Source organism: Triticum dicoccoides, chromosome 4A (assembly GCF_002162155.2).
Source record: "Triticum dicoccoides isolate Atlit2015 ecotype Zavitan chromosome 4A, WEW_v2.0, whole genome shotgun sequence".
NCBI lineage: Eukaryota > Viridiplantae > Streptophyta > Magnoliopsida > Poales > Poaceae > Triticum > Triticum dicoccoides.
The window spans coordinates 78,919,414-78,940,320 of NC_041386.1; the positions used below are offsets into that span (position 1 = coordinate 78,919,414).

General features: G+C 46.2%; 1 protein-coding gene across 1 annotated transcript; it reads left to right on the plus strand.

Annotated features, from left to right (window-relative positions):
- Positions 1 to 10,322: 10,322 nt before the first annotated feature.
- Positions 10,323 to 14,582, plus strand: LOC119285097 (auxin transporter-like protein 2). Its single transcript, XM_037564316.1, has 7 exons — positions 10,323 to 10,633; positions 10,753 to 10,938; positions 11,065 to 11,177; positions 11,364 to 11,547; positions 11,737 to 11,834; positions 12,840 to 13,305; positions 13,915 to 14,582. The coding sequence occupies exons 1-7, from the start codon at positions 10,454 to 10,456 to the stop codon at positions 14,224 to 14,226; spliced, it is 1,539 nt and encodes a 512-aa protein (XP_037420213.1). The 5' UTR covers positions 10,323 to 10,453; the 3' UTR covers positions 14,227 to 14,582.
- Positions 14,583 to 20,907: the final 6,325 nt, after the last annotated feature.

Consider the following 20,907-nt stretch of genomic DNA (forward strand, 5'->3'; position numbering starts at 1 on the left):
TCGAACTCGGGAAGACCCATCCGAATAGGATCCGAAAGGGGGACGTCCTCCATGTAAAACCACTCTGAAGGCCAGTCTTCGGACATCTTCTTCGGGGTACCGGACATGTATCCGGTCTCGGCGATCCGCCATATTTCGGCTCCGCCCACTTGATATATGGACCCCTTCTGTGTACGGGGCACGAGGCAGAATAGCCTCTTCCATAGCTCGAAATGAGCTTTGCATCCCAGAAACAGCTCACAAAGGGCAACATAACCAGGAATGTGTAATATGGAAGCGGGGGTGAAATTATGCAACCGGAGGCCGTAAAATTCCAGGAGCCCACGGAGGAACGGATGGATTGGAAATGCAAGTCCCCTTAGTAAATAAGGGACAAGGCATACCCGCTCCCCCTTGGAGGGATTGGGGAAGCTCTCCGCTTGCTCCCCGCCATTATAGGTGGCGAGCCTGGCTCGAACGGGGACCATACACGCCGGAGGGAGAAATCCCTGGGTCTGTAACCCTACTAATTGGCTGTGCGGGGCGGAACACTTCTCCCAGTCACCGGGCTTAGGGCTACGAGAGCGAGAGGAGGAGCTGCGAGGGCCGGCCTTGTTGGAATGGATTTTCCCGAGCGCGCTTCGATGGATACTCGCCGTGGGAGGATGGTGTGGTCTGGATCTAAGAATCCCTGTCTCTTTAAATAGACAGTTTACTTACATGGCTAGGCTGGCAAATGTAAAAATGCCCTGGCTCCTCGCATTCGCTCGACACATGGAGGATAGCCCTTATTGGGCACAAAAGCCAAGAAGCGCAAACATTTATGGGGAGCCAGACACTACTCAACAGATATTCAGAATTTGGAGAAGAACCCTCCTTGCAATGCCGAAGACAATTTGCGCGCCGGACTCATCGTCATTGAAGCCTGGTTCGGGGGCTACTGAGGGAGTTCTGGATTATGGGGTCTCCGGACAGCCGGACTATATCCTTTGGCCGGACTGTTGGACTATGAAGATACAAGATTGAAGACTTTGTCCCGTGTCCGGATGGGACTCTTCTTGGCGTGGAAGGCAAGCTGGGCAATACGGATATGTAGATCTCCTCCCTTGTAACCGACTCTGTGTAACCCTAGCCCCCTCCGGTGTCTATATAAGCCGGAGGGTTTAGTCCGTAGGACAATAACAATCATACCATAGGCTAGCTTCTAGGGTTTAGCCTCTACGATCTCGTGGTAGATCAACTCTTGTAATACTCATATCATCAATATCAATCAAGCATGATGTAGGGTATTACCTCCATCAAGAGGGCCCGAACCTGGGTAAACATCGTGTCCCCTGCCTCCTGTTACCATCCGCCTTAGACGCACAGTTCGGGACCCCCTACCCGAGATCCGCCGGTTTTGACACTGACAGTGGTAAACTAAAAAGCAAAGACTCAAATCATACAAGATGCTCCAAGCAAAATACATATCATGTGGTTAATAAAAATATAGCTCCAAGTAAAGTTACCGATTGACGAAGACGAAAGAGGGGATGCCTTCCGGGGCATCCCCAAACTTAGGTTTTTGGTGTCCTTGAATTTTACCTTGGGGTGACATGGGCATCCCCAAGCTTAGACTCTTGCCACTCCTTGTTCCATAATCCATCAAATCTTTACCCAAAACTTGAAAACTTCACAACACAAAACTCAAAATAGAAAATCTCATGAGCTCCGTTAGCGAAAGAAAACAAAACACCACTTCAAGGTAATGTAATGAACTCATTCTTGATATATATTTGTGTTAAACCTACTGTATTACAACTTCTCTATGGTTTATAAACTTTTTACTAGCCATAGATTCATCAAAATAAGCAAACAACACACGAAAAACAGAATCTGTCAAAAACAGAACAGTCTGTAGTAATCTGTAGCTAACGCAAACTTCTGGAACCCCAAAAATTCTAAAATAAATTTCTGGACTTGAGGAATTTATCTATTAATCATATGAAAAAAGAATTAACTAAATATCACTTTCCAAATAAAAATGGCAGCAATTCTCGTGAGCGCTAAAGTTTCTGTTTTTTACAGCAAGATCAAAAAGACTTTCCCCAAGTCTTCCCAATGGTTCTACTTGGCACAAACACTAATTAAACACACAAAAACACAAAAAAAACAGAGGATAGATAAATTATTTATTACTAAACAGGAGCAAAAATCAAGGAATAAAAATAAAATTGGGTTGCCTCTCAACAAGCGCTATCGTTTAACGCCCCTAGCTAGGCATAAAAGCAAGGATAGATCTAGGTATTGCCATCTTTGGTATGCAATTATTCAATAAGACACCTATAACCCTTAGGAGTTTCTTTATTTTTATTAATTATCAAACTCCTAGGCACGAAATCAAGAAAATCATTTGTAGCAAAAGGTTCCTTAAGGATAGTGAGAAAGTTGGGGTGAACACTTATGGACTTGAGGTCCACATTTTCCTTACTAGAAGTTTCACCCTTATTTTTAGGAACATACATCAATTTGGCAGTGTTAGCATTAGGAGGAGTGTTTTTCAAGGAAGAAAAGGCCGACCAAGGTTGGTAATAATATCCTCAATTTTATCAATTCTAGTGGAATCTTGATCTATCTTTTCATTAAACATAGGTCCCTTTTCTTTAAAAAATTTAAGAGCAACTCCTACCTTAGATCCGTATTGGGTAATTTGGTTATGGATCTTTCTATCCAAATTTTCAATCAACTCTACGGTGACAACTTTATTTTCAATAATTTCAAGCCTTTGCATCACATGTTCCAAAGTTAAAGTAGTTCCATTAACCAAAAGAGGTGGTGGGCCAAACAAATCTATCATAGCATTATAAGAATCAAAAGTATGGCTACCCAAGAAATTTCCTCTGGTAATGGTATCAAGAATATATCTATTCCAAGGCGTGATGCCTACATAAAAATTGCGAAGAAGAACAGAAGTAGATTGCTTCCTAGTAGATCTATTTTGCGCATTGCAAATTCTGTACCAAGCATCTTTTAGATTTTCTCCCTCCCTTTGTTTAAAATTAAGAACTTCATTCTAGGGAGACAAGGGAGTACATAAAGGACTAGCCATAACGACGGGGCAAGTGAAAAAGAGGCGAACGGAAAAGAGAGGGCGAATAAAATCGCAAGGGTGAAGTGGGGGAGAGGAAAACGAGAGGCAAATAGCAAGTAATGTAATGCGGAGGATAAGAGTTGTGATGCGTACTTGGTATGTTTTGACTTGGCGTAGATCTCCCCGGCAACGACGCCAGAAATCCTTCTTGCTACCTCTTGAGCACTACGTTGGTTTTCCCTTGAAGAGGAAAGGGTGATGTAGTAAAGCAGCGTAAGTATTTCCCTCAGTTTTTGAGAACTAAGGTATCAATCCAGTAGGAAACCACGCGCGAGTCACCTCGTACCTACACAAACAAATAAGAACCTCGCAACCAACGCGATAAATGGGTTGTCAATCCCTTCACGGCCACTTGCAAGAGTGAGATCTGATAGAGATAATAATAATAAGATAAATATTTTTGATATTTTTATGATATAGATTGAAAGTAAAGATTGCAAAATAAAATAGATTGGAAACTTGTATGATGGAAAATAGACTCGGGGGCCATAGGTTTCACTAGTGGCTTCTTTCAAGATAGCATAAGTATTACGGTGGGTAAACAAATTACTGTCGAGCAATTGATAGAAAAGTGAATAATTATGAGAATATCTAGCCATGATCATGTATATAGGCATCACGTCCGCGACAAGTAGACCAAAACGATTCTGCATCTACTACTATTACTCCACACATCGACCGCTATCCAGCATGCATCTAGAGTATTAAGTTCATAAGAACAGAGTAACGCCTTAAGCAAGATGACAGGATGTAGAGGGATAAACTCATGCAATATGATATAAACCCCATCTTTTTATCCTCGATAGCAACAATACAATACGTGTCATTTCCCCTACTGTCACTAGGATCGAGCACTGCAAGATTGAACCCAAAGCCAAGCACTTCTCCCATTGCAAGAAAGATCAATCTAGTAGGCCAAACCAAACTGATAATTTCAAGAGACTTGCAAAGATAAACCAATCATACATAAAATAATTCAGAGAAGAATCAAATATTGTTCATAGATAATCTGGATCATAAACCAACGATTCATCGGATCTCAACAAACACACCGCAAAAGAAGGTTACATCGAATAGATCTCCAAGGGAATCAAGGAGAACTTTGTATTGAGATCCAAAGAGAGAGAAGAAACCATCTAGCTACTAGCTATGGACCCGAAGGTCTGAAATAAACTACTCACACATCACCAGAGAGGCCATGGAGTTGATGTAGAGGCCCTCCGTGAGCAATGCCCCCTCCGGCGGAGCTCCGGAAAAGGCCCCAAGATAGGATCTCTCGGGTACAGAAGGTTGCGGCGGTGGAATTAGGTTTTCGTGGTGCTCCTGGATGTTTATGGGGTACGTGGACTTATATAGGAGGAAGAAGTAAGTCGGTGGAGCAACGAGGGACCCACGAGGGTGGAGGGCGCACCCAGGAGGGTAGGCGCCCCCTGCCTCATGGCCTCCTCGATTGTTTCTTGACGCCAACTCCAAGTCTCCTGGATCAGGTTTGTTGAGAAAATCACATTCCCGAAGGTTTCATTCTGTTTGGACTTCGTTTGATATTCCTTTTCTACGAAATACTGAAATAGGCAAAAAAAAAGCAATTTGGGCTGGGCCTCCAGTTAATAGGTTAGTCCCAAAAATTATATAAAAGTGTAAAATAAAGCCCATTAACATCCAAAACAGATAATATAATAGCATGGAGCAATCAAAAATTATAGATACGTTGGAGACGTATCAGGCGCGCCCCCCTAGCCCAATCCGAATTGGGAGGGGGCCGCCCACCCCCTTTCCTTTCTCCTCTCCTCCCCTTCCTTCTCTCCTACTCCTACTAGATGGAAGGGGGGAATCCTACTCCTGGTGGGAGTAGGACTCCCCTAGGGCGCGCCATAGAGAGGGTCGGCCCCTCCCCTCCTCCACTCCTTTATATACGGGGGAGGGGGCACCCCATAGACACACAAGTTTATCATTGATCTTTTAGCCGTGTGCGGTGCCCCCCTCCACCATAATCCACCTCGGTAATATCATAACAGTGCTTAGGCGAAGCCATGTTCCTGTAGCAACATCATCACCGTCATCACGCCGTCGTGCTGACGAAACTCTCCCTCGAAGCTCTACTTGATTGTGAGTTCGCGGGACGTCACCGAGCTGAACGTGTCCAGATCGCGGAGGTGCCGTATCTTCGGTACTAGATCGGTCGATCGTGAAGACGTACGACTACATCAACCGCATTGTCATAACGCTTCCGTTTACGATCTACGAGGGTACGTAGATGATACTCTCCTCTCTCATTGCTATGCATCACCATGATCTTGCGTGTGCATAGGTTTTTTTTTTGAAATTACTGCGTTCCCCAACAGTCGAAATGGTTCCAAGTGGTTCGTGTATTTTACCGGAGCACCGGGGATTACCAGAACCCCCCGGGGGAAGTATTAGGCCTAGATGGGCCTTAGTGGAGAGAGAGGAGGGCCGCAAGGGGTGCCCCCCCATGGCAGTCCGAAATAGACTAGGGGAGGGGGCGGCGCCCCCTTTCCCTCCCCCTCTCCTCCTTCCTTTTCCCCTCCGGTGAAGAAAGGAAAAGGGGGGGGGGGGCGAATCCTACTAGGAGTGGAGTCCTAGTAGGACTCCCCCCCATGGCGCGCTCCTCCTGGCCGGCCTCCTCCTCCTCCCCTCCTTTATATACGGGGGCAGGGGGCACCCCATAACACATCAATTGTTTTCTTAGGTCTTAGCCGTGTGCGGTGCCCCCCTCCACTGTTTACTTCTCCGGTCATAGCGTCGTAATGCTTAGGCTAAGCCCTGCGCGGATCACATCACCATCACCGTCACCACGCCATCGTGCTGACGAAACTCTCCCTCGACCATCTGCTGGATCAAGAGTTCGAGGGACGTCATCAAGCTGAACATGTGCTGAACTCGGAGGTGTCGTACGTTCGGTACTAGATGGTTGGACCGCGAAGACGTTCGACTACATCAACCGCGTTAACCTAACGCTTTCGCTTTCGGTCTATGAGGGTACATGGACACACTCTCTCCCTCTCGTTGCTATGCATCTCCTAGATAGATCTTGCGTGATCGTAGGAATTTTTTTGAAATTGCATACTACGTTCCCCAACAGTGGCATCCGAGCCAGGTCTATGCGTAGATGATATGGACAAGTAGAACACAAAGAGTTATGGGCGATAATAGTCATACTGCTTACCACCAACATCTTATTTTGATTCAGCGGTATTGTTGGATGAATCGGCCCGGACCAACATTACATGACCACGTTCATGAGACCGGTTCTACCAACGTGCTTTTGCACATAGGTGGCTGACGGGTGTATTTTTCTCCAACTTTAGTTGAACCGAATTTGACTACGGCCGGTCCTTGTTGAAGGTTAAAACAGCACACTTGATGAAAAATCGTTGTGGTTTTGATGCGTAGGTAAGAATGGTTCTTGCTAGAAGCCCGTAGCAGCCACGTAAAATTTGCAACAACAATGTAGAGGACGTATAACTTGTTTTTGTAGGGCATGTTGTGATGTGATATGGTCAAGACATGATGTGATGTAAGTTATTGTATGAGATGATCATGTTTTGTAAAAGTTATCGGCAACTGGCAGGAGACTTATAGTTGTCGCTTTATTGTATGAAATGTAATCACCATGTGATTGCTTTACTTTATCACTATGCTGTAGCGATAGTCGTAGAATAAATAGTTGGCGAGACGACAACGACGCTACGATGGAGATCAAGGTGTCAAGCTAGTGACGATGGAGATCATGACAATGCTTTGGAGATGGAGATCAAAGGCACAAGATGATGATGGCCATATGATGTCACATATTTTGATTGCATGTGATGTTTACCTTTATGCATCTTATTTTGCTTAGTACGGTGGTAGCATTATAAGATGATCCCTTGCTAAATTTAAAGGTATAGTTGTTCTCCCTGAGTATGCACCGTTGCTACAGTTCGTCGTGCCGAGACATCACGTGATGATCGGGTGTGATAAGCTCTACGTTCACATACAATGGGTGCAAGCCAGTTTTGCACGTGCAGAATACTCGGGTTAAACTTGATGAGCCTAGCATATGCATATATGGCCTCGGAACACATAGACCGAAAGGTCGAACATGAATCATATAGTAGATATGATTAACATAGAGATGTTCACCATTGAAAACTACTCCATCTCACGTGATGATCGGACATGGTTTAGTTGATATGGATCACGTGATCATTTAGATTACTAGAGGGATGCCTATCTAAGTGGGAGTTCTTAAGTAATATGATTAATTGAACTTTACTTTATCATGAACTTAGTCCTGATAGTTTTTCGCATATCTATGTTGTTGTAGATCAATGGCCCGTGCTACCATTCCCTTGAATTTTAATGCATTCCTAGAGAAAGCTAAGTTGAAAGATGATGGTTGCAACTACACGAACTGGGTCCGTAACTTGAGGATTATCCTCATTGCTGCACAGAAGAATTACGTCCTGGAAGACTGCTAGGTGCAAGGCCCGCTGCAAGAGCAACTCCGGACGTTATGAACATCTGGCAAACTAAAGCTGAGGACTACTCGATAGTTCAGTGTGCCATGCTTTACGGCTTAGAATCAGGACTTCAAAAACGTTTTGAACGTCATGGAGCATATAAGATGTTCGAGGAGTTGTAGTTAATATTTCAATCAAATGCCTGAGTTGAGAGATATGAAGTCTCCAACAAGTTCTATAGCTGCAAAATGGAAGAGAATAGTTCTGTCAGTGAACACATACTCAGAATCTCTGGGTACCATAACCACTTGACTCAGTTGGGAGTTAATCTTCCTGATGATAGTGTCATTGACATAGTTCTTCAATCACTGCCACCAAGCTATAAAGGCTTCATGATGAACTATAATATACAAGGGATGGAAAAGACAATTCCCGAGATCTTCGCAATGCTAAACGCTGCAGAGGTAGAAATCAAGAAGGAGCATCAAGTGTTGATGGTTAGAAAGACCACTAGTTTCAAGAAAAAAAGGGCAAAGGGAAGAAGGGGAATTTCAAGAAGAACGGCAAGCAAGTTGCTGCTCAAGGGAAGAAACCCAAGTCTGGACCTAAGCCTGAAACTGAGTGCTTCTACTGCAAAGGGACTGGTCACTCGAAGCGGAACTGCCCCAAGTATTTGGCGGATAAGAAGGATAGCAAAGTGAAAGGTATATTTGATGTACATGTTATTGACGTGTACCTTAGTAATGCTCGTAGTAGCGCCTAGAAACCTAGACCTATCTGGTATCAAGTTAGAAGCAATTGTACTCTACTCTGCCAACCAGATATATATGTTTGGCCTGTAGCTACATCGTCGGGTTTTAAACTTTTTTAGCCTGGTCCCTGGCTCCATTGTGGTTTTGATGATTACATGTAGGTGTATTTAGACATTTGGCAAATCAACATAAAGAATCGAGAGAACTTGGAAGCAATCAACAAAACAAGAGAAGGAAAAACATAATATTCCAAACCATTACAGAGATTCACCAAGTTTTAAAAATGCATGACATCCATGAATATTATGAAACAACCAAAGATTTCAATAGCATCACAGAAGTTTCATTTTTCTAATATTCTCCATCTTGAAACTCTCAAGTTTTCGTCAACAAGTACATAATATTTTGGTTTTCTATATTTTGTTTTCATTTTTTTGCATTTGCCATAAAAAACTATTTCTTTGTGTTTCCTATGTGTGTTTTGTACTGTTAACTTATAGCTAAATTTTCAGTTTTGCAAATAAAAATATTTTCCTATTAAGCCAATATTTTAATGTCATCACCCCACCCCCCCAAAATAATCTGAATAAATTGATTCTTGTAAAACAATATTTCAAGTTTCAATTGCTTGCGTATCTTTGTTCATCATATTTTTCTGGCTTGATCTTCAATTGTTTGTGCTAGCCAATTTATCAAGTATGTGTAACTCACGTCACATCATTAGCTAAATTGAGTATACAAATTAAATCCAAAATAGTCTCTGTGTGTTTTAGCGTTCTTGGCCCCGAGCCCTAGATAAAGATGAGGTAATTTTGTGGAGTGCAACTCTGTACACTTGTGTCAGTGGAGGCACAATATGCAAAAGGTCTAAACATAGGAACAGATACCACCATCTTTAACATGCATATCATTGAAAAATGATTAAGAAAAATATGGCTACGTATACTCTGTTTAAAAACCATAAGAGCTTAAAATTTTAAGCTACAGTACTATGTATTTAACACCTTTTATCTTTGTATATGTACAAGTATTTAAGTTTAATTTGAAGCGACTAATATATGAGTGGGGCGTTTTGGTGACCGGGCTCCATGGATCCCGAAATGTTTTTAAGAAAATCAAACTTCAAACTTTCCGGTTACAAAAAAATCTGAAAAATATGCAAGTATACAAGGATGAAATGCATATGGTGTAAAAAATCAGGATGAAATACCTTAAAATGCGACCTGTACAAAGAAACAAATTCATGGATATTGAGGATGAATAGTATCATGTGCTAAAAAGCCCCAGATTTTTTTTTTTGCACAGCCCTGATTTCAACTTATTTCATCCTGAAAATTTACACACATGTAATACTTCCATGTATATATCTATTTTTTCAGAATTTTTGAAACATAGAAATATGAATTTTAAAAACTACGAATGTAGGCCTACATGTAGCTCGGACTCCAAAAGCAGTTTTCGTTAATATGCCCACCATGCAAATTCTCCAATTTGAAGAGAGCTGGCTCTTCTCGGCGTGCTGTTCTGCTTCCCCTTACACTTTTCCCTAGAAGCACAGAGCATACGCTTAAAATAAGGTTAGCTGCTTCACTGAGTCACTGAGTCACTGCGTCACGTTTTCTTTGTCCTTGCTTCGCCCCTCTCTCTCTCACACACACACGGAGACTTACGGACACAGATTCACGTATGACAACCTACGAAGTACGGACTGACCTGGCAATGGTTCATTGGAATTCAAAAGGGTCCACAGTTGAAATCAGGGACGAAGGGAGGGAAATTAGTTGGGACACGTAATCCCGTGCGTTCCCTCCGTGCCTTCTTGTCCGTAAGTGTAGGATTTTCGCACACACAGACACACATCTGTAGCGAAAAGAGCTCATGGAAAGAAGCAGAGAGATTATTATGAGAAAGCCATTTTTCTTTATGCTCATCTTGGTGCTTTATTCATCCTCCCAGCTAGTAGCCAATCACCCCGTTTGCGTTTGCATATATACGGCACCGCTCCCCCTCTTCTCAGCATACCGACCTCGGCCTGTGCTTAGCTGCACGCTCGATCAACAAAACACAACGCGAGTCTACCTCAGGAAGTAGCAGATAGGACATCCCGTGTGAAGAACAGTCGAGTGACCATGGCCGCAGCAGCCAACGATGGCCTCGCCGACGAGAAGGCGCCGGGGACGATCGGCGTAGGGCGGTACGAGGAGATGGAGCAAGACGGCGCCTCGAGCACCGCAAAGTCGCGGCTCTCCGGCCTCCTCTGGCACGGCGGCTCCGCCTACGACGCCTGGTTCAGCTGCGCTTCCAACCAGGTGAGCACCACTACGCAGCCATTTTCTTGACGTCTAACGCCATTGTGTTCGTGTCTGGTCTGCGGCGGCTGCGCTGTAATAGCTTGTGCTTACCATGCGAATGGTTTGGTGACCCTCAGGTAGCCCAGGTGCTGCTGACCTTGCCCTACTCCTTCTCGCAACTGGGGATGCTGAGCGGCATACTGTTCCAGCTCTTCTACGGTCTCATGGGGAGCTGGACCGCGTACCTCATCAGCATCCTCTACGTGGAGTACCGGACCAGGAAGGAGAGGGAGAAGGCCGACTTCAGGAACCATGTCATCCAGGTGAGTGAGGGAGAAGGCCGACCACCACATTCATCTCAGTTCTTATTACTTCGCCGTCCGTGTTCCATCTCCATGATCCATGTGGTGGATCTGAAGTTCTCAACTGAAATCGCCGCTGATGCGCAGTGGTTCGAGGTGCTGGACGGGCTGCTGGGGAGGCACTGGAGGAACGTCGGCCTCGCCTTCAACTGCACCTTCCTCCTCTTCGGCTCCGTCATCCAGCTCATCGCCTGCGCCAGGTACGTGCGTGCTCATGGGCGTTCATCATGACCGATACTCATCGATGTTTGCTTAAAGGCGGACACCTGAGAAAAAGAGAGACAAAAGTCGATCGTCTCCAAGCTCGTTTTGCTGTTGGCTCTATTGTTTCTTCGTGTCCATGGAGAGTGGCTCAAGAGAGTGTATGTATGATGCATGGTGTGCAGCAACATCTACTACATCAACGACCGGCTGGACAAGAGGACGTGGACCTATATCTTCGGCGCGTGCTGCGCCACCACGGTCTTCATCCCGTCCTTCCACAACTACCGCATCTGGTCGTTCCTCGGCCTCGTCATGACCACCTACACGGCGTGGTACCTCGCCGTTGCGTCCCTTCTCCATGGCCAGGTACGTACCTACGTGTGGCCAGTCGTGTGGACACATACAATCATACGAAAGTGACAACTCAATACAGTGACTGACATGCATGTATCGGGCGTACAATGCAACGTGTGTTATATATACTGAAAGAATAACACCACTTGTGCTGTCCATTTCGTGGGTGCATAATATGTACGTATACGGTACTGTACTCAGGTTGATGGTGTGAAGCACTCTGGCCCGACCAAGATGGTGCTCTACTTCACCGGGGCCACCAACATTCTCTACACCTTCGGCGGCCATGCAGTTACTGTGTAAGTATAGCTAACAAAAACCTCGTCCTTTCGTATGTTGTGGTCCATTTAAAACATCTAAAAAGATTTATATTTAGGAATGAAGGGAGTAGTAGAGTAGTAGTTTTACAATAGATTTGTGGAGTACATGTCAAAAGGGAAAAGTGAATACAGTACACAAAATGGGGATGCATAGTCACATGCAACGTCAAGTTTTGGACACTGGACTACTGGCCTGCGGACCAGGACATGGCCAGCTCGGCCAATATTTCGTGTATTACCGGCTACCGGGAGAGCGCAGCGTCAGCTTGCCCACTCTCTGCCGGTGTACATTCTGCAACGGTTCCGTAGTGCCGACGTTCCAGACATGGCCGTTGCTGAACAGACTCCGTAGTTTAAGTTTACCAGCAAGCTAGGCTGCACATTTCAGTGTAACCACAAGCGTACACGCCTAGTCCATTTCTTGCGTGCTGGGCATGAGCAAGACAGCATTGGCCCACGGCAGTTCTGGGAAGGCACCCTGAAGCGAGCGAGCTGACGAGGCTACACACATGCACTGTGCAGTCTTGGCAGCAAACTCGTACGGTTTCCTTTGCAGCTAATTCTCGCCCGCATACGCACAGGCAGGCAGGCAGGACGGGCATCTCTGTCGTCTTTGCGACCTTGGACTCCGGCCGTCTCATCACAGTCATTGTCTGTACAGTCAAAGGGAAAGGCGCCAGTCCACCCCAGCAGCAGGGCTCCGGCTCCTTTACCCGTGCTGGATACGATAACCCTGTCACAGACGCAAACAGCACGAAAGTTCGATGCGCCCAAAAATGGCGCACTTGTCCACGTAACTCTGTAGCCTGCACCACGCTAGCTTGCAAAGTTGCAGTCATCCACGCCTCAGCTCCGTCAGAGCAGAGTCCGGTCCTCTCGCTCGCTGCATGCAGGGTTGCAGTGAAAGCATCGGCCGTCCGTCTAATGCTAACTCAGCTATGCATGCAGGCGATTAACTATGGATTAATGTATGGTGTGGCGCAGGGAGGTGATGCACGCGATGTGGCGGCCGCAGAAGTTCAAGGCCATCTACCTGATGGCGACGGCGTACGTGTTGACGCTGACGCTGCCGTCGGCGGCGAGCGTGTACTGGGCGTTCGGGGACGAGCTGCTCACGCACTCCAACGCGCTCTCGCTGCTGCCGCGCACGCCCTTCCGGGACGCCGCCGTGGTGCTCATGCTCGTCCACCAGTTCATCACCTTCGGCTTCGCCTGCACCCCGCTCTACTTCGTCTGGGAGAAGCTCATCGGCCTCCACGACTGCCGCAGCCTCTGCAAGCGCGCCGCCGCGCGCCTCCCCGTGGTCGTGCCCATCTGGTTCCTCGCCATCGTCTTCCCCTTCTTCGGGCCCATCAACTCCGCCGTCGGCTCCCTCCTCGTCAGCTTCACCGTCTACATCATCCCGGCGCTCGCGCACATGATCACCTACCGCTCCGCACACGCCCGCGAGGTAACTATTACTACCGTCTTTTTTCCCGTTCAGTTTTCTCATTTTACTGTCTTTTCAAGTGCTGCTAGTACGCACTAACCAAAAGTAGCTACTTTTGCTTTCACTTTTAGCTTGGGAGTTTAGCATGCAGTAGGTAGGGTTTGTGGCGTTTGCATTGCACGCCTATGTTCTTTGGGTATCTCGCAGCAGTTTACTTGCTTTTGTTACAGCGGCATCGATGTCGTGCCACGCCCAGCTAGGTCCTGATGAGATGTCACCTATAGCATAGGAGCACAACTTTTCAAGAGACCGGCTGGCTTGAGTGTTAGCATAAAGCTATGGCAATGATTAAGCGTGGAGCATAATTAGTGTCTGTACTGAACGTGAGACAAAACCGCATGAGTTGTCAGTGCCAAAGTGTTATTTGTCTGAAAATGGACACCATTAGTTTGTACTACCGTCAGAAAGAAGAACAGAGTGATGAGATTTGCTCAACATGTGTCCAGTCAGTGGTGCTATAATGTACTCCGTGTGTAAACTAATATAAAAACGTTTATATCACTATTTAGTTTACGGAGGGAGTAGTAAGAACTCTGTTTTGCTATGGCCTAATGAATTCTTGACATGCAGAACGCCGTGGAGCAGCCGCCGCGGTTCGTGGGGCGATGGACGGGCACGTACGTGATCAACGCGTTCGTGGTGGTGTGGGTGCTGGTGGTCGGCTTCGGCTTCGGCGGCTGGGCCAGCATCACCAACTTCGTCCGCCAGATCGACACCTTCGGCCTCTTCACCAAGTGCTACCAGTGCCCCACGCCGCCCATCCCGGACGCCTCCTGGCCGTTCCCCGGCGGCCTCCGCAACCTGACGATGCTCCCGCCGGCGCCGGCTCCTTCGCCGGCGCACTTCCTCCGCCACCACCGGCACCACAGCCACAGGCTCTGAAGCTTAAGAAGCCTCCGAGGTTGCTGCTCTGGTTAGCTCTAGTTAATTAGCGCTGCTACTGATTGATCAGTGTAGTAAGAAAAACTACCGGTGAGTAGGGAGCGAGCTTGCTGTTTATTTTCTTCTTTTGGATTCAGGGGGAGGGTGATGACTGATGTTTGTCTCTTGCTCTGTGCTCTGGCCTGGCGTGAAGCATCTAGCTGTTGCTTTCTCTTATTCTCATGCATATGCTATGCTTTGCTTGGAGCTCCTCTCTTTTGGGGTACCATTCAGTGCTGTATCATTGGCAGTACTATACAGTGCTAATTTATGCGCTGAGGAATCAGGAATCACGACTTCAGGAGCTCTTTGCCTTATGTCTTGGCTGTCGTGAACTTTACTCGCTCCCAATGAGAAATGGAGAAGTACTAGCTGGCTAACTGTGGTATGTAGAGGCTGAAAAGGAGTATATAGGTCCCTATTCTGCATATTGTGTACTGCCTTGGTCCTGGTTTATAGGTCCTTATTATATTTGTGCCAAATTTTGATCATAGATTTAACTAACAAAATATTTATGCATGTCATAAAAAATTATATCATTAGAAACTATGTTAAAATACAAATTCAACGATATATTTTTTGTTGATATGCATTAACATTTTATAAGTTAAATATTTAGTCAAAATTTGACACAAAATACAAAAGGAACCAATCAACCAGGACGAAGGTAGTATTACTACGCGTTTGCTAAACATCAGGCGCCTGCAATTTGTCCTCGCGTCGATCAATCCACAATGAGGCCGTTCTGGAGTCGCCACCGCCATGTTCGGGTCCGTTCTGGAGTCGCCACCGCCACCGCCAAGACTGGATCCGGGCCGAACGCCGCCGCCGTCACCGGCCACGCCAAGCCCCACCTCCATCCTCTAGCCATCTCAACCCGCAACAGCACAAACGCCTCCACCAGGAGCCACCGCGCCGCCATTGATCGAGGAAGATGGCCGCACCTCCGTGGAGCTTGCGCCCTCGCCGCGTTACAGCCCGGGAAAAAGGAGCAGCCCTCCGCCGCCACCATCGAACGCACAGACTCTGCCCAACGCTCTCCTCCAGCGGCGACCAGGGGGGTGGAGGAGGGATGGGACGATCGAGACGAGGGGTACGAGGGGACAGGGGGGTGGAGGAAGGATGGGACGATCGAGATGAGGGGTACGAGGGGACGAGCTAATCTGACAAAGGTACCTGATGAATATGCTCTTCCGCGTTATTGACATATCACAAAATACTAGTAGAGTCATTCCAAATAAACTAACATTGTTCGTCCAAAATGTCAACAAAAATGACGATACAAAAGTGTGACTGGCAGTGTGACTGCAATGTTGTCCCACTGGCTCTTTTTTATTTTTGAGCAACTGTTGTCTAATGGCTAGGCCACGGGCTGTGAGGGTAGAGGCCATGATTTCAACACGAGAGAAGGATCCATGATGCGGCCCGCACTAGGAGAGAGGTTTTTTTTAGTATCTTAAACTTTATTCATCAAATGATAGCGAGATCGTTTACATAATGGTGAAGAAGCAATGACACCACAAGATCCCGTAAATCTATCCACATGAAAAGAAGCACCAATATTTATTTTAACAGCTCTCACCGCAGGCTTCTTCCATATATGATTTCGTTTGTGAGTAGGCTGATTTGGAGTGTCAAGAAGACGAGCATCCGCGCAGGGCGCCATTGAATGGGCCTGCCCATTTCTTGGCGTTACAGCCAACCAATGCTAAAAATCCCAAAAATCAGTGCTGTACGTAGGAATCAAACTCCCAACCCAGTGATAGAGAGCTAGAGTTCCTTACCACTTTGAGCTGCTGTGTGATTGCAATCAATAGGCTGCGTGATTAATTAAGAACTATATGTATTAACTGATCCAAAAATAAAAATTTGACCATTGACCATTTTTTATATACGTTGAATATTTTCGTAATATATGATGAACATTTCTCAAATACTCATTGAACCTTTTTTGTGATATATGCTGAACAATTTGAAAATACATACTCGATATAGTTTTTGGCACGGAAATTAAAGAACGCACGTGGAGTGAAAATTTCACAAGTTTTGGGCGAGATTACACCTGACTAACTGGCATGAGGAAATAGAGGAGCTTGCCCGATATAAGAAAATATAATCAAATCCCTATAAAAATTATCCAAATCAGTGGTGCAATCCAATATACCTTATATTTCGGACTTTTTCTCAAAAATCTATACACCTTATATCAAGGAATGGACTGAGTATTTAACATTTTTGTGATATAACCTGAACAATCTGAAAATACACGTTGAACATTTTTCTGATATATGCTGAATGATTTTTAAGTAGACAACAGACATTTTCTTAATATACGGTGAACATTTTCTTAAATATATGATGAAATTTTTTGTAATATGCGATGAACTCTTTTATAGTACACAAGAAAGGAAGAGAATTAAAAATAAACAGAGGAAACACATTGTTCATCGTATTAAAGTATTAATGAAAAGAATGCAGGATGAAACATTTCCGTATTGTAAAAGAGAAAGATAAAACTAGAAATAAAAAAACAAAACGAACATAAAAGAACTAGAAAGGTAAAGCCAAAAAGATAATAAAAGAGAAAACAAAAAGGCAACAGAAGAAAACGAACGAAAAACCAAAATAGCGAACAGGCAGCATGCTCTGCCGCGAACTAGGTCGGCCCACCCGCGTGCGCTTCAGTGAAGCTGCAGCAGTTTGACGCACGCGGGCGTCAAATAGGGTTCGCCTCCGGTTGGATGTTTGCATTCAGACCGGTACTCGGTATTAGCATTAGTTTGGGCCGAATATCCCCAATGCCACCGTTTGGTTGGCCTTGGCATTAGGGCTCGACATCGAGCAACCTGTCGCTAAGGCAAAAAACTCCCGACCCAATTCAATGTGTATATGCTCAACATTGTGCAAATTTTTATCTTTATGGTTTTACCTTTCTAGTTCCCGTCGCTATTTTGGTTTAGGGTTTAGAGCAACAGAAGAAAACGAACGAAAAACCAAAACTCCCGACCCAATCCAATTTTTATCTTTTCTCATTGTGCAAATTTTTTAAAATTCTTGTTTTTATTCAAAATTGATGATTTCTTAAAAAAAATAGACGAACTCTTTTCTAAAGCAATGAACTTTTTTCAAATGTGATGACTTTTTTCAAATTTGATGGACTTTTTTCCAAACTTTTTTTAAATTCAATGAACTTTTTTTCAAATTCGATGAACTTTTATCAAATTCAATGATTTTTTTCAAAATCAATGGAATTTTGACAAATTTGATGAACTTTTTTTCAAATTTGTGAACTTTTTCAAATTTCATCGATTTGACAAGAGTTCGCGAATTTAAAAAAAATCATCAAAAAAGGAAGGAAAGAACAGAAAATGAAAAGAGGAAAAAGCAAAGAAGAAACAGTATAAAAAAGGAAAAGATGTAACTTGTCAGACCTAGGGACCCTCCTAGGTGGTCTAGTGGTTAGCGCAACGTACCACGAAGAATGAGGACACCGTTCAATTACTCCACGCGCGCCATTTCCCCCTTATTTTTCCTCTTGGAACCGCTCCCGTTTTGGGCAGGCCCAAGAGCACGGCCACGTGGGCGCCGAAACTCCTAGTTGGCGCTGAAGGCACCAACAAGGAGCTCCCAATATTGGAAACCTACGTCGTCCCTCCCATCCCCATTCATGACAGGTCTCGCCCGCGCGGCTGCCCGTGCCCAGGAACGACAGCGACACACATAGACCATCCTGCCCCACCTCCAACCCGAGCTCCAGTGGCTGGTGCCACCCTCCCGCCCCGCCTCCACCCGAGATCCGGCGGCCAGCATGCCTCCACCCCGAGCTCTAGCTCCCGACGCCACCCTCTTTCCCCACCTTCATCCTGCCCACCTCCACCCTAAGCTCCACCCTCTCGCCTCGCCACCATCCTGATCTCCGGCGGTCGGCCGACATGTCTCCACTCAATTCCTAACTTTGACCATCTAAACAATATTTGGCATTCAAGCTCAGTATCAGGTACGTGTTCTGAATACCTAAATGTGACGCCCCCGATTTGACCGTACACTAATCATGCACGCAAATGTGTACGATCAAGATCAAGGACTCACGGGAAGATATCACAACACAACTCTACAAATAAAATAAGTCATACAAGCATCATATTACAAGCCAGGGGCCTCGAGGGCTCGAATACAAGAGCTCGATCATAGACGAGTCAGCGGAAGCAACAATATCTGAGTACAGACAAGTTAAACAAGTTTGCCTTAAGAAGGCTAGCACAAACTGGGATACAGATCGAAAGAGGCGCAGGCCTCCTGCCTGGGATCCTCCTAACTACTCCTGGTCGTAGTCAGCGGGCAGCATGTAGTAGTAGGCACCTCCGGTGTAGTAGGAGTCGTCGTCGACGGTGGCGTCTGGCTCCTGGGCTCCAGCATCTGGTTGCGACAACCAGGTAGAAGGGATAGGGGGAAAGAGGGAGAAAGCAACCGTGAGTACTCATCCAAAGTACTCGCAAGCAAGGAGCTACACTACATATGTATGCATTGGTATCAACTGGAATAAGGCTATTATATGTGGACTGAACTGCAGAAAGCCGGGATAAGGGGGGGGATAGCTAGTCCTTTCGAAGACTACGCTTCTGGCAGCCTCCGTCTTGCAGCATGTAGAAGAGAGTAGACTGAAGTCCTCCAAGTAGCATCGCATAGCATAATCCTAACCGATGATCCTCCCCTCGTCGCCCTGTGAGAGAGCGATCATCGGTTGTATCTGGCACTTGGAAGGGTGTGTTTTATTAAGTATCCGGTTCTAGTTGTCATAAGGTCAAGGTACAACTCCAAGTCGTCCTGTTACCGAAGATCACGGCTATTCGAATAGATTAACTTCCCTGCAGGGGTGCACCACATAACCCAACACGCTCGATCCCATTTGGCCGGACACACTTTCCTGGGTCATGCCCGGCCTCGGAAGATCAACACGTCGCAGCCCTACCTAGGCACAACAGAGAGGCCAACACGCCGGTCTAAACCCTAAGCGCACAGGGGTCTGGGCCCATCGCCCATAGCACACTTGCACGTTGCGTACGCGGCCGGAGAGCAGACCTAGCAACCTCCATTACAAAGGAAGTCATGTTACGCGGTCCAACCCGGCGCGCGCCGCTCAGTCGCTGGCGTCACGAAGTTCTTCGGCTGATACCACGACGTCGAGTGCCCATAACTGTCCCCGCGTAGATGGTTAGTGCGTATAGGCCAGTAGCCAGACTCAGATCAAATACCAAGATCTCGTTAAACGTGTTAAGTATCCGCGAACATCGACCAGGGCCAGGCCCACCTCTCTCCTAGGTGGTCTCAACCTGCCCTGTCGCTCTCCCATCTCCGAACAGTATCACAGGTAATGTAACTGTGTAAAGTATATCATATATCCCGTGATCACCTCCCGAAGTGATCACGGCCCAGTAGTATAGCATGGCAGACGGACAAGAGTGTAGGGCCACTGATGGAACACTAGCATCCTATACTAAGCAGTAGGATAGCAGGTAATGGTAACAACAGTAGTAGCAAGGACAGGCTATGCATCAGGATAGGAATAACGGAAAGCAGTAACATGCTACACTACTCTAATGCAAACAGTATAGAGAAAAGAGTAGGCGATATCTGGTGATCAAAGGGGGGGCTTGCCTGGTTGCTCTGGCAAGAGAGAGGGGTCGTCGATGTAGTCGATCACAGGGGTACCGACATCGGCCTCAGGGTCTACCGGAAAGAAGTAACGAAGGGGAACACAATAAATAACAGAGCAATCAAATGTAACACAAAGCAAGACGCGGCAATACGCGGTGCTAGGTATGTCCTAACGCGGTATTATGTGATACCGGCGAAAGGAGGAAACATCCGGGAAAGTATTCCCGGTGTTTGCTATGCTAGGGATGTGTGGCCGACAAACGGGCTGCGTACTCGGATTCGTCTCGTCGTTCTGAGCAACTTTCATGTAGAAAGTATTTTAATCCGAGTTACGGATTAAAAGATATGATTTTCTGAAGATTTTAATAATTTCTGGTATTTAATTAATTATTTAAATTAATTCGAAAATGAATTAATGACATCAGCATGATGTCATGCTGACGTCAGCAGTCAACAGAGTTGACTGGGTCAAACTGACATGTGGGTCCAGTGGGACCCACCTGTCATACTTTGTTTAGGTTAATTAGGTCTTAGTTAAACTAAGTACTATTTAATTAAACTAACTAGTTAATTAGCTTAAGTAAACATGATTAATTAACTTAATTAATTCACTTATTGATTAATTAATTAATGTAATTATTATTTATTTATTTATTTTTAATTCTTTTTTTAAATAAAGTTCTCGGGCGTGGGCCCCACATGTGTGTGGCCCCAAGGGCCTAACGGGCACAGGGCGGTGCGAGCGCGGGCACCGCCCAAACGGGCGTGGGCGCTGGGTGCCCGAGACGGTCCAGGCGCGGCCCGCCGCACGGTGGGAGTGGTAGCGCGCCGGTGAGGTTTGGCCGGGGCGCCACCGGCCGGAGCAGTGCGGGCGGGGGCATTGGTCAAAGGTGGCGGCGGCGGTGAGCGCAGCAGCGTGCGGGAGGCCGCGCGGGGCAGTGGGCAAGGCCGACGCGAGATGCGGGCACGGGGGCCGGGGTGCCGGAG

Bases quoted from the DNA above. Each gene is read 5' to 3' on its own strand.
- LOC119285097 (XM_037564316.1), top strand. From the start codon at position 10,454: ATGGCCGCAGCAGCCAACGATGGCCTCGCCGACGAGAAGGCGCCGGGG. The intron at 10,939-11,064 runs GTGAGTGAGGGA...GCTGATGCGCAG, and splicing joins TCAGGAACCATGTCATCCAG to TGGTTCGAGGTGCTGGACGG. The intron at 11,548-11,736 runs GTACGTACCTAC...TACTGTACTCAG, and splicing joins CGTCCCTTCTCCATGGCCAG to GTTGATGGTGTGAAGCACTC.